Source organism: Mobula birostris, chromosome 22, assembly GCF_030028105.1.
Source record: "Mobula birostris isolate sMobBir1 chromosome 22, sMobBir1.hap1, whole genome shotgun sequence".
Classification (NCBI taxonomy): domain Eukaryota; kingdom Metazoa; phylum Chordata; class Chondrichthyes; order Myliobatiformes; family Myliobatidae; genus Mobula; species Mobula birostris.
In genome coordinates this window covers 21,592,397-21,606,205 of record NC_092391.1, presented here as the reverse complement: position 1 = coordinate 21,606,205, position 13,809 = coordinate 21,592,397, and the positions used below count along the sequence as shown (strand labels likewise).

General features: G+C 39.5%; 1 protein-coding gene across 1 annotated transcript in view; it reads left to right on the top strand.

Moving 5' to 3' along the window:
• The window catches only part of qsox2 (quiescin Q6 sulfhydryl oxidase 2), a 62,958-nt gene that overhangs the window by 33,164 nt on the left and 15,985 nt on the right, over positions 1-13,809 (top strand). The window contains exons 9-10 of the mRNA XM_072240280.1: positions 2,493-2,615; positions 4,833-4,983. Of these exons, the coding sequence (XP_072096381.1) occupies positions 2,493-2,615; positions 4,833-4,983 (274 nt within the window). The remainder of the gene's footprint in view (positions 1-2,492; positions 2,616-4,832; positions 4,984-13,809) is intronic.

Here is a 13,809-nt window from a genome sequence, read left to right as displayed (position 1 = left end):
ATTTCATTGTCTCTTCACTTAACCCTGGATCACCTGGACAACAAAGATGCATAGTTCAGGTTGCTCTTCATAGGCCACACCATGGCATTCAATACCATCATCCTTCAAAACTAATCAAAATCTTCGAGACGTTGGCCTCAATACCTCCTTGTGCAACTGGATCCTGGGTTATAACACTTGCAGATCCCAGTCAGTTCGGATTGGCAACAACATTTTCTCCACAATCTCCATCGGCACAAGTGCACCACAAGCCTCTGTGCTTGGCACCCTGCTCTACTCTCTTTATATTTATGACTATGATGCTAAAGCACAGCTCCAATGCCGTATTTAAGTTTGCTGATGACACCACTGTTATAGGCCAAATCAAAGGTAGTGGCATATCAGCATGTAGTAAGATTAAACATCTGGCTGAGTGGTGCCACAACAACCTCTCAATCAATGTCAGCAAGACCAAGGATCTGATTATTGACTTCAAGAGGAGGAAAATGGAGATCCATGAGCCAGTCCTCAGCAGGGGTCAAAGGTGGAGAGGGTCAGCAACTTTAAATTCCTTTCATTTCAGAGGAACCATATTCATTTCGAGGATCTGTCCTGGGTCCAGCACTAAATGTGCAATTATGAAGAAATCATAGTAGTGCCTCTGCTTCCTTAAAAGTGTGTGAAAATTCAGCATGACGTACATAACTTTGACAAACTTCTACAGATGTGTGGTGGAGAGTTTAGTGACTGGTTGCATCACAGCCTGGTATGGAAACACCAATGCTCTTGAACGGAAGATCCTACAAAAGACGTGAATACGGCCCAGTCCATCATGGGTAAAGCCCTCCCCACCATTGAGCACTTCTACACAAAGTGCTGTCGCAGGAAAGCAGCATCCATCATCAAGGAGCTCTGCTGCTCAGGCCATGCTCTCTTCTGGCTGTTGCTATGAGGAAAAAGTACAGGAGCCTCAGGACCCATACCAGTAAGCTCAGGAACAGTCATTATCCATGAAACATCAGGCTCGTGAATCAGTAGGGATAACTTCACTCAACTTCACTTATCCGATCACTGTATTGTTCCCACAACCTATGGACACACTGTCAATGACTCAATCCCATGTTCTCAATGTTTATTTATTATAATTTTTATTTAATTCTGTATTTACAGAGTTTGTCATCTCTTGCACATTGGTTGTTTGTCCATTATGTTGGGTGTGAACTTTCATTGATTCTATTATGTTTCTTGGATTTCCTCAGTATACCATAGGAAAACTTTTTTTTAGGGTTGTATATGGTGACGTGTGTATTTTGATAATAAATTTGTTTTGAACTTTGAGGAGATCAAATGTAGACCGGATTGCTGCTTTGCAAGCAGTGAACTAATTCACTCTGCGACCATGAGAGCTTCCAGTCTTCCATTACTTTAATTCTCCCTCACTCGTACTCTGATTTCTGCATTTAAATTCATAGTTATACAGCACAGAAACAGGACCTTTGGGCTAACTCATCCATGTTGATCGAGTTACCTACTTGACCTATTCCTGTTTGCATGTGTTTTGTCCATATCCCTCTCAACCTTTCCTATTGACATACCTATCTAAATGTCTGTTAAATGTTTTAATTGTTTCCACCTCTACCACCATCTCTCGCAACACATTCTACATACCCACCAACGTGTGTGAGGGAGGAAGCGTTGACTCACATTTCTTAGAAATGTTTCCCCTATCACCTTAAATCCAGTTCCTCTAGTTTTAGAATCCCTAGTCCTTTTGAAAAAGATTGTGACTGTTCACCCTGTCTATGCCTGTCATGATGTTGGATCCCTCCACAAGGTAACCCCTCAACCTCCTGTACTCCAGGAGAGGAAAACCCCAAGGTTTAACTTTGGATATCCAGCAAAGCACATTCGAGTTTTTTTTCTAATTTTCAATAGGTTATAAGAATCCTTTAAAGCAATGGTATAGTTATTTGATTTGAGATCACACTTAAAATCACAAACCAAAAAGCCACATGGCTATAGTTTGCCCTGTATATTACTCCTGCAAAATACATACAGTGTCCATAAAAGATTGCACATGATTACAATGCTCAATGAATTCTATTTGTTTATTAACAGTTATTTAAGTCTTAGCAGTCTATAATGAGAAATTAAATCTAGTGAATAAAATTTCATAGTATGAGGTAGAAAGACCCATGCGGCCTGCGAGCCACAATGTAAGTATTGCTGCTCAAAGCAGCAGCTTAGGTTTGAAGACATCAGAAGATGAGAGACTGGAAAAGTCATAATGTGGGATTACCTGCAATATGCATAAATTCTGTGGAGACTGAACATTTTCCTGATCACATCATGATGGGAAGAAACTTGGACATTATTAATTGTATGTAGCTTCAATCAGCATTACCTATAAAAATTTAATGTGCAATATAATTGGTGTATCCTAATTTAGTAACCATACCTTATTTTATGCTAGATTTTTTTCATCTAACAAGTACTCTTTTTCTTTTTCGCAGCTGTTCCCTGGACCGCAGCCAGTAGTAAAACTACTGGAAACATTACAGGAGTGGTTGGTGAGCCTTCCATTGGATAAAATTCCTTACGAAGCAATTTTAGATCTGGTGAATAACAAAATGAGGGTAAGCGTTTATTCATCATTTATAATGCTGACTAATATTCTTCGACACTGAAGAGAAGTTTTTTTTTGTTTTGACATCTAATTTTCTCAAAATTAGAGCTCCTTGTTGCACCTTTTTCTCTTTTGTGCAAATTGTTACTGCATGCATTTATGTTGAATACATTGCACTCTAAGGGCCAATATGAACGCTCAAAATAATTACATTTTTGTACCTTATTTTCATTTTGCATGCAAGCCTCCAAAGTAGGTTCATAATAAATGGTTTCAGAAAACCATTGCTTTTCTATAATTGTTTTTTTTTTGTCATTTCCACTACACAAGTGTAAAGGAGAATGAAATCATTGTTACTCTGGATCTGATTACAGAATATAAAAAAAACACAATAAATATAAATGCATAAGATGGCTTCTATACATTGATTATATGTGCATAAAATGATGGTAGGCACAGCAGTATCTGTGCATAAGGTGACTGACAGGAAGTGATAAAGTAGTGGTGGGGGGATGTGGAGGGGTGAGTTAGTGGGTGAAGATGTTGATTAACCTTACTGCTTGGGGAAAATAACTGTTTTTGAGTCTAGTGGTCTTGGTGTGGGCGGTACTTAGCCTCCTCCCTGTTCAAAATTTTAGGTCAATATTTCTTTGTTTGTTCCTCTATTCTGTTTCCTTGTACAACTTTTTTAAAAAAATAGTTAAACTGCAAAATTTTATTTACGTAAATGAGACGTCACTGAGCTGAATTCCTATCGATTATTCCTGCTGTATGGATTGATGGACAGGGATTAAAAAAAAATCCAGGAATCTGTTTCGAGCTGAGGTCAAGAGTGCAAAGGAGAATGTTCATAATGCTTACATAAAGTGAGCTAGCACTAAAGGTCACGGATATGAATTTCAAGTCACCCTTTCTTCTAGTTTCTTTCTTCCCAAGCAGTTTTATCTTCAGTTGAATCAAATAAAATACCTCTGGGATAGAAGCACAAGGACGAGAACATTTGCAGATACTGGAAATCAGAGCAATACACACAATGCTGGAGGAACTCAGCAGGCCTTGCAGCATCTGTGGAAATGAATAAACAGACGACGTTTTGGGCCAAGACCCTTCATCAGGACTCTGCATGCAAAAGCTATGTATGTAAAACCTGGGGTAAAAATCTGTTTTTGTGTAAGTGACTATGAAGTTTTCAGATTGATGAACAAATTGGTTATAAAACAGGTTCTGATGAAGGGCCTCAACCCGAAACATGGGCTGTTTATTCTTTTCCATAGATGATTCCTGGCCTGCTGAGTTCCTACAGCATTTTGTGTGTTTCTGGGAAGCTCTTGTTCATGTACTTCCATAATCAACTTATGGGGAAGCATGTTGTGAAATAATCACAATGTTGGATTTAGTAAGAACAGGTTTGGTTATTCAAAGTGGGAAGTCTTTTTTTTAGCACATGCAGTGAGTGGATTTATACACTAGGAATTAAACCGTTAAAATGGACTTCTGGTGCCTTTGAACAAGATGAGTAAAAGTGAATTATTTAACTATCTCTGTCCATGAATATTTGACTAGGCATTAAGCTAATTATCAAATTGATATATTACATTTTCCCCCAGTTTTTGCTGCCCCTCCGTATGTTACCTGTGATCATTTTGTATTTGTAACCTAAAATACTTATTGTATGTACGTTATTTTTTCTTGTTATTTATTGCATAGTAATTGACTGTAAGAATTGCTGCCTTTTATCTTAAAGCATTTGATGTTGGGTGTTCAAACACAACATTTATATTTTCTATGTGCTGAGCTGCCTTTGAAGCTTTGTATGTAAAATCTAGGGCTAAAAATCTGTTTTTGTGTAAGTGACTATGAGGCTGTCTGAACAAATTGGTTATTAAAAAGGAAGCCTACCATCCTTATCCGATCTTTATATGGAAGCAGTCCCACAGTAATGTACATGACTTTTTGAAATGGCCTATCAGGCCACTTGTTGTCTCTAGTCCCACCAGTAGTTTAAGAAACATGCATGTTTAATAATTACAGTGTCAACCACACCTTAACAATGCATTTTTAGGGAATAGCAATTGTATTCACAATAATGTAGTTATTTAACTAAACTTTCTAGTGTTAATCCAAAAACACTTCCTCAAACAATTGGATAAAACTTTTGAAGAATCTTATAAATACTGAAGCATAAATTCGCTACTTGAGCAATTACTTGTGCATTCTTCTCTTGCAGATATCTGGAATGTCTCTGAGAAATACTGTCGAGTGGGTTGGTTGCCAAGGCAGCGAGCCGCAGTACAGAGGTTACCCATGTTCTCTCTGGACACTGTTTCATGTTTTGACAGTACATGCTGAGAAACGTCCTGACCTGCAGATAATTGCTGGTAATTTTCCCCCCTAAAGTAATTATATTTCTGTACCCAAAAGATTTTGTGTATGTGGTAAGGTATTAATACCAATAACCAGAAATATATTAATTAGGAACTGAATTAGTCCACTTGAATATTTGAACCTGCTCCACCATTCAGTGAAATACTTGCTGATCAAATATTAAGCTCAAGCCCCCTTTCTTGAAAGCTTCTGCTTGTCAAAATTCTCATCTACCACTGCCTGATGAGGAACTATATTCCAAGTACACGCAGCCCTAGGACAGATGATTCCTTCTTAAATGGAACCCCTATCTGGAGATGCTCCCTAAAGAAGAAACATCTCTGTAACCACCCTATCAAGACTTATCAGGATTTGGTATGTCTCAATAGTGTTCTATCGTGTTTCAAGATTGCAGCTCATATGAGACCTTGTTGAAACAGCTTCCCATAAACATTCTTCCTTTAATAAGGAGAGCAGTTGTGTTCCTGATGTGCCCTTGCTCATGCTCTGTGCACTCAGTAGCTACTTTATTAGAGGCAAGAGTAGAACCCACTGTGGTCTTCTGCTGCTGTAGCTCATCCACTTCAAGGTTTGACATGTGTGTTCAGAGATGCTCTTCTGCACATCATAGAATCATAGAAAACTACAGCACGATACAGACCCTTCGGCCCACAGAGCTGTACTGAACATGTCCTTACCTTAGAACTACCTAGGCTTACCCATAGCCCTCTATCTTTCTAAGCTCCATGTACCTATCCAGGATTCTCTTAAAAGACCCTATCGTTTCTGCCTCCACCACCGCGGCCGGCAGCCCATTCCACACACTTGGCACTCTCTGTGTAAGAACTTACCCCTGATATCTCTTCTGTATCTACTTCCAAGTACGTTAAAACTGTGCCCTCTCATGCTAGACATTTCAGCCCTGGGGAAAAAGCCTCTGACTATCCACATGATCAGTGCCTCTCATTACCTTGTACACCTCTAACAGGTCATGTCTCATCCTCCGTCGCGCCAAGGAGAAAAGGCTGAGTTCACTCAACCTATTCTCATAAGGCATGCTCCCCAATCCAGGCAACATCCCTGTAAGTCTCCTCTGCACCCTTTCTATGGTTTCCACATCCTTCCTGTAGTGAGGCGACCAGAACTGAGCACAGTACTCCAAGTGGGGTCTGACCAGGGTCCTGTATAGCTGCAACATTACCTCTCGGCTCTTAAGGTCAATCCCATGGTTGATGAAGGTCAATGCACTGTATGCCTTCTTAACCACAGAGTCAACCTGCGTAGCAGCTTTGAGTGTCCTATGGACTCGGACCCCAAGATCCCTCTGATCCTCCACATTGCCAGGAGTCTTACCATTAATGCTATATTTTGCCATCATATTTGACCTACCAAAATGAAGCACCTCACACTTATCTGGGTTGAGCTCCGTCTGCCACTTCTCAGCCCAGTTTTACATCCTATCAATGTCCCGCTGTAACCTCTGACAGTCCTCCACACTATCCACAACATCCCCAACCTTTGTGTCATCAGCAAATTTACTAACCCATCCCTCCACTTCCTCATCCAGGTCATTTATAAAAATCACGAAGAGAAAGGGTGCCAGAACAGATTCCAGAGGCACACCACTGGTCACCGCCCTCCATGCAGAATATGACCCATCTGCAACCATTCTTTGCCTTCTATGGACAAGTCAGTTCTGGATCTACAAAGCAATGTCCCCTTGGATCCCATGCCTCCTTTCTCAATAATCCTTGCATGGGGTACTTTATCAAATGCCTTGCTGAAATCCATATACACTACATCTACAGCTCTATCTTCATCAATGTGTTTAGTCACATCCTCAAAAACTTCAATCAGGCTTGTAAGGCATGACCTGTCTTTGACAAAGCCATGCCGACTATTCCTAATCATATTATGCCTCTCCAAATGATCATTAAATCCTGCCTCTCAGGATCTTCTCCATCAACTTACCAACCACTGAAGTAAGACTTGCTGGTCTACTTCCCTGGGCTATCTCTACTCCCTTTCTTGAATAAGGGATCAACATCCACAATCCTCCAGAACCTCTCCCATTCTCATTGATGATGCAGAGATCATCGCCAGAGGCTCAGCAATCTCCTGCCCCGCTTCCCACAGTAGCCTGGGGTACATCCCATCCGGTCCCGGTGACTTACCCAACTTGATGCTTTCCAAAAGCTCCAACACGTCCTCTTACTTAATATCTACATGCTCAAGCTTTTCAGTCCGCTGCAAGTCATCCCTACAATTGCCAAGATTCTTTTCCCTAGTGAATACTGAAGCAAAGTATTCATTAAGTACCTCTGCTATCTCCTCCGGTTCCATACACACCGTCACACTTTATTGGTCCTATTCTCTCACATTTTATCCTCTTGCTCTTCACGTACTTGTAGAATGCCTTGGGGTTTTCCTTAATCCTGTCTGCCAAGGCCTCCTAATTTCATTCTTAAACTCCTTCCTGCTAGTCTTATAATCTTCTAGATCTCTGTCATAAACTAGTTTTTTGAGCCACTTTTGTAATACATGGTTATTTGAGTTACTGTCGCTTTCCTGTCAGCTTGTTCCAGTCTGGCTATTCTCTTCTGACTTCTTTCAATAACAAGATATTTCTGCCCACAGAGCTGCCGCTCACTGGATGTTTTTTTGTTTTTTGCACCATTCTCTATAAACTCTAATGACTGTTATGTGTGAAAATTCCAGGAGAGTTTCTGAGACACTCAAACCTGCCCAACTGGCACCAGCCATCATTCCATGTTCAGAGTCATTTAGATCACATTTCTTCCCCATTCTGATGTTTAGTTTGAACAACTTGAGCATGTCAGCATCCTCTTATGCATTGAGTTGCTGCCGCATAATTACCTGATCAGATATTTGCCTTAATGAACAGGTGTACCTGTAAATGATGTGGTTATATTAACTTGCATAATTTCTACCTGTTTATGAGCTTGGGCAAGAACAAAAGAAAATTGGAAACAGCCAGCAGAGCACCCTCAGTTTCGCCAACATTTTATCCCTTGTAATTGGGATTTTTCTGAGTTCTGCCATGTTTTGTCAAATTAGCCCATGAGTTATCTTAAGGATATTATCATTATCTTGCAAAAAATGTGTTCTAAATATTTGTTCTTTCTTTGTTTGATGTTCACCAGCCTCATTCTTTAAAGGCATAGCTGCCCTCTTCCTATTTATTTATCTACAAAATCTTTTGTTTGTTTTTATACAGATGCAAGTACTCTCTTAAAATTAATTTTCTCTCCTATGTGCTTTTATTTTTTGCTGGATCTGAAAAACTTCCAAGTTCTTTGGTCTAACAGTAATCCTTGCCATTTTGTACACCTTAGTTTTCAATTAGTATCGTCTATCACATCTTTTGTTAACTATTGATTGTTTCTCTTGCTCGTCAAGTCCTCTTACTGCCTGGTTTAAACTCTAGCTGAGCACTATAGTTTAAATATCTGCCTCAGTTTCCCCAATGACCTGTCTTTTGGAAAGTTTCTCCCTCATACCGTTACAATTGCTGTTATTTAAATTAAAGACTCAGGTTATGCGTCTGTGGTGCTCATCTTCAAATTGTTTTCTGAATTCTATCATTTTGTGTTAATAAAGGATCTTGTGGCTAAAGATTCCTCAGGGACTTTTGCATTCATAACTACACAAGACCAAATCTAAAGTAGCCCATTTTCGGTAGCCTCTTCGTTTTTTTTAAAAAAAAATCCTTAATGCCTTCCACAAATTCTTCTGATGCGATACTCTTGCCAATTTGATTGGTTCAATTAATCCATGGTTTAAAATCAACCATGATAAGTGCAGTTCCATTCAAATATGCCCTTGATATTTCCTCATGTATTTTCTAAACTTAGAGTTTGTATTTTGGAGATCAATAGACTACTTCCAGTTGTATCCTATTTCCTTTGCTCTTCATGATTTCACCCCAGACTAATTCCAAATTATTTTCTCAGACACCCAGGTCCGTCTTCATCTGAGAACTCTTCAATCATTTACCATTTAAATAATAATTTTTTTCTGTTAAAGTGGATAATTTAACATTTTCTACATTATACAGTAATTTATCAGATCTTTTCCCACTTGCTTAATCTATTTGTGTCTCATTCTTTGGTTCCTTATGTACTTTTCACTAAATTGCCTGCTCACCTCTATATTGTCAGCATATTTAGTGACTATCTTTTAGTGCCCTCACTTTCATAAATTGTAAAATATTTGAAGCACCAACATTGATCTCTGCATATCTTTCAATATGTGCTGTCAACCAGAAGAAGAATTGTCTGTGTTTCGTATTAGCAAATCTTTGATCCATGCCAATGTGTTGTTTCCTACCTAATGAGCGTGTATTGTCTGTAATATTGTAAATATTGCAGAGCAAGTTTATTCTGAACACTTTCAAATCACGGTATTCTTATGAATGGCATACAAGTTTTCTATTAGGTTTGACTTGTTTTACAAAATATGATAATCATGTCAAAGATGTAGTTTGAAATTAACAGTAGAATTTATGGGGCTGAAATGAAGTGAGATGCATTTTTGTATAAATGTAGATAATGCAGAATTGAACACATCAGAAAGTGAAAGGCTAAGCTTTGGAGGTGTTATAAATCTGAAATAAAAACAGAAAATTCTGGAAGTATTTAACAGCCCAGGAAGCATCGTGGAGCAGAAAACAGAGTTAATGTTTGGGTCATTGATTATCAGAATTGCCCAATCAGCTGATCTCAACATGAGTGGCATTAATTGTTCTTCTGTTCCTAGTTTAGTGAGTTGGAAAGTGCACGAGGGAGACTGGTGTTAAGAAGAAATCTGTAGGATATGCTGCAGTCGAAGGTCCTGTTGAAAAATGAACACTGGAGATGGCATTAAATTTGACCAATAGTAGGCATGTATTCAAGATACTTGCATGGAAAAAAGGGTTGTCAAGTGAGACTGTGGGCACTTGAGCAACTTTTTTCAGGAGTGAGTTACTGCAGAGGAGATTGCAAAATCAGCAAATTGTGCTTTATCATGTTGCTTCCTAACACCAGCTGGTGTTTCTCATGTGTTCACTAATGAGATGAAGCAGGTTGTGAGGTACTCTTACGATGTTTCAAGAATTGGGTCAGCTAAGATAGCTGGATTATCTATAGAAATTTTCCTCCGTATGACTTATCCACATCGTCTAGCGTAACCAGTGAAGATCTTTTAATCCTGCACCGCAGGTAGATTTATGTGGTTGTACACTTTAAAGATTAGTATAAATTAAATTGCAGATGTCGGGGTGACTGTAGCTAGGATAAGGATAGGTGGATTACATGTAGAAAGCAATGTGTTTTAATCAAGTATAGATCTCTGTTAGCTCACCAAGTTCAAGTTGGATGCTAGTTACTGTTAGAACATAGGTTAGTTGATTATAACTTAATTCTGTAATTTCCATTTTGCAGCTTATTTGTACATCCTTTTAAAAGCTCTAATTTTATAAATTGGAGGCAGAAGAGTCTGGAGCAAAAGCCAAACTGCTGGAGGAACTCGGCAGGTCAGGCAGCATCTGTGAGGGTGGTGGAGAAGGAGTTGTTAACATTTCGGGTCAAGACACTGCATCCCTGCAACCCACGGAATTCCTCTGGCAGTTTGTTTTGTATAAAGTAGTGATTATTGAATGGTAAATTATACTAAAATGTATAGAAACCAGTAAATAATTTTATCAGCTCTTCTGGCTGTTGGTGTGCCACTGTTATTTTTCATAAGAGCATCTCTATCTTCCGCCTAACTTAATGTCAGTCAATCATCATATCATCTTGAATATGCGACTTTGTTACTATGAACACACCCAAAATGTTGGAGAAACTCACTCAGCAGGTCAGGCGGCATCTATGGAGGGAAATGATCAGTGGACATTTTGGGCTGAGACTTTGCATCAGGACTAGAAAGGGAGCAGAAGCCAGAATAAACTGTGGTACTAGAGTTATTTGTAAATTGACCTATTGTTTCATAAAAGTGATGATATCGATTATTTTTGTTAATTGAATGCCATAATGAAAAACGGTAGATGCAAACAACAGGAATTCTGCAGATGCTGGAAATTCAAGCAACACACATCAAAGTTGCTGGTGAATGCAGCAGGCCAGGCAGCATCTCTAGAAAGAGGTACAGTCAACGATGCAGATGTTTTTGATGCGTAACCTGCGTTGTATGCAAATTTAGCCAAACAACTCGAGTTCTCTGCTTTGTACCATTTGTACCACAGGAGGGAGCTAGCTTAGCACACGATCCCCCACCAAAGTCTTTGTGTTAGAAATTTCAGCTGTCTCAGAAAATTGTTTCTGTAAATTGATGTTTTCTATTGTTTTGGTGCTTTTTGCAGAACAAACTTTTCATTCCTCTAAAGAATTTTCAGGAGCGTCATTAAGTTATCATTTTAACTATGCACAGGCTTATACTAGAGTCATACTCGTAGAACACTACAGTACAGAAATGGGCTCTTTGGCCCATCTAATCTATGCTGAAACATTAATTTGCCTGTTCTAATTGACCTGAACCCAGACCATAGTCCTCCATACCCCTCCTGTACATGTACCTTACCCAAATTTCTTTTAAATGTAGGAATCGAAACTACATCCACCACTTGAGCAGGCAGGTCATTCCACACTCACCACCCTCTGAGTGAAGAAAATTCCCCTCGTGTTCCCCTAAGCATTTCACTTTTCACCCTTAACCCATGACCTCTATTTGAAGTCTCACCCAACCTCAGTGGAAAATGTCTGCTTGCATTTACCCTATCTATATCCCTCACAATTGTGTATACCTCTATCAAATCTCCCCTCCATCTAATACATTCTAGAGAATAAAGTCTGAACGTATTCAACCTTTTCCTGTATCTCAGGTTCTCATGTCCCAGCAACATCCTTGTAAATTTTCTCTGCATGCTTTCAATTTTATTTTCATCTTTCCTATAGGTAGGTGAACAAAACTGCGCACAATATTCCAAATTAGGCCTCATCAAAGTCTTATAAAATTTCAACGTAACATCTCAACTCTTGTACTCAGTGCTTTGATTTATGAAGGCCAATGTGCCAGAAACTTTTTTTATGACCCTATCTACTTCTAATGTTACTGTCAAGGAATTATGATCTGTATTCCCAGATCCTTCTGTTCTACCATACTCCTCAGTCCCCTATCGTTCTCCATGTAAGACCTGCCCTGGTTGATCCTCCCAAAATGCAACACCTCACACTTGTCTGCATTAAGTTCCATCTGCCATTTCTCAGCCCATTTTTCCAGCTGGACCAGATACTGGTGCAAGCTTTGATATTCTTCCTTGCTGTCTACTACACCCCCATTATTGATGTCATCTGTAAATTTTCTGAACCAGTTTATTCCATTATCATCCAAGTTGTTGATATAGATGACAAATGGCAATGGACCCAGCACCGATGCCTGTGGCACACCAGTTGTCGTAGGCCTCCAGTCAGCAAGGCAACCATCTTCTACCACTCTCTGGCTTCTCTCCCAAAGTTAATGTCTAATGCAATTTACTACTTCACCTTGAATGCCAAGCGACTGAACCTTTTTGAGCAACCTCCTTTCTCAAAGGCTTTGCGAACATCCACTGTCTTGCCTTCAACTTTTCTGGTATCTTCCATGAAAATTATAAGATTGGTTAGACATGACCTATCAAGCACAAAACTATGTTGACTATCGCTAGTCAGACCATGTCTATCCAAATGCTTGTATCCAGTCTCTTAGAATACCTTCCAATAACTTTTACACCACAGATGTCAGGCTCACTGGCCTATGGCTATCTAAATAGTCATCTCCAGATGTGAGACTTTGATGCCTAAGGTCTCTAAATTAGTAGTTGGATACTAATCATAATTACAGTGTAGTGAACTGTCTGCTTCTAAAACAAGTCAGATTTTGTGAGGATTATAATTGACATCACAGTAATATTTCACTGTCTAGAGAAAGTAGCTTTTTGAAGAGAAGATAAAGATTAGCTAAGCTTTAATGTCATATGTACCACTGGAACTAACCCTATGACCCAGGACTTCCATGCCTAATGTGATGTGGAGTTCAATTAAATCTCTTCAGCCCATACATGATCCATATCCCTCCATTCCCTGCGTATCATGCCTCTTATTCCATCATCCCCTCCCAACCAGCACCATCACCTGCACTTCCCCCTCCCACATCTTCCTCCTCCATTAATGGTTTTGATGTGTGGATTTTAGCCACAGAATATGGAAGGGCCAAGTCATCAGGTGCAAGTGCTTCAGTATGTGATGGTGGGGAGATCACCTTGGGCAACTCCAAGAATTGAAGCAGGAGAGAGTGATGGGGAGCAACAAATATTCACGTGAGATTCTGCAGGATGGTGATTGTTTTGAGTTCAAGAGCCGTTAGATAAAGTTGCAGCTCTACAAAACTCTTGATTAGACGACACTTAGAGCATTGTGTTCAGTTCTGGTCACCTCATTACAGGAAGTTTTAGATAGGGTGCAGAGGAGATTTACCAGGATGATGCCTGAATTGTGTCTTGTGAGGATGGGTTGAGTGAACTGGGGCTTTTCTCTTTGGCGTAAAGGAGTCTGAGAGGTGACTTGGTAGAGGTATATAAGATGAAAAGGGGCATAAGTGGAGAGAAAAACCAGAGACTTTTCCCAGAATCGAAATGGCTAATTCAAGGGGGCATAACTTTAAGGTGTTTGGAGGAAAGTATAGAGGGATGTCAAAGGTAGGTTTTTTTTTTTAAAGAGTTGTGGGTGCATGGAACGTGCTGCAGGGGTGGTGATACATGCAGGTACATTAGGGACATCTAAGAGTCTCTTGGATGATAGAAA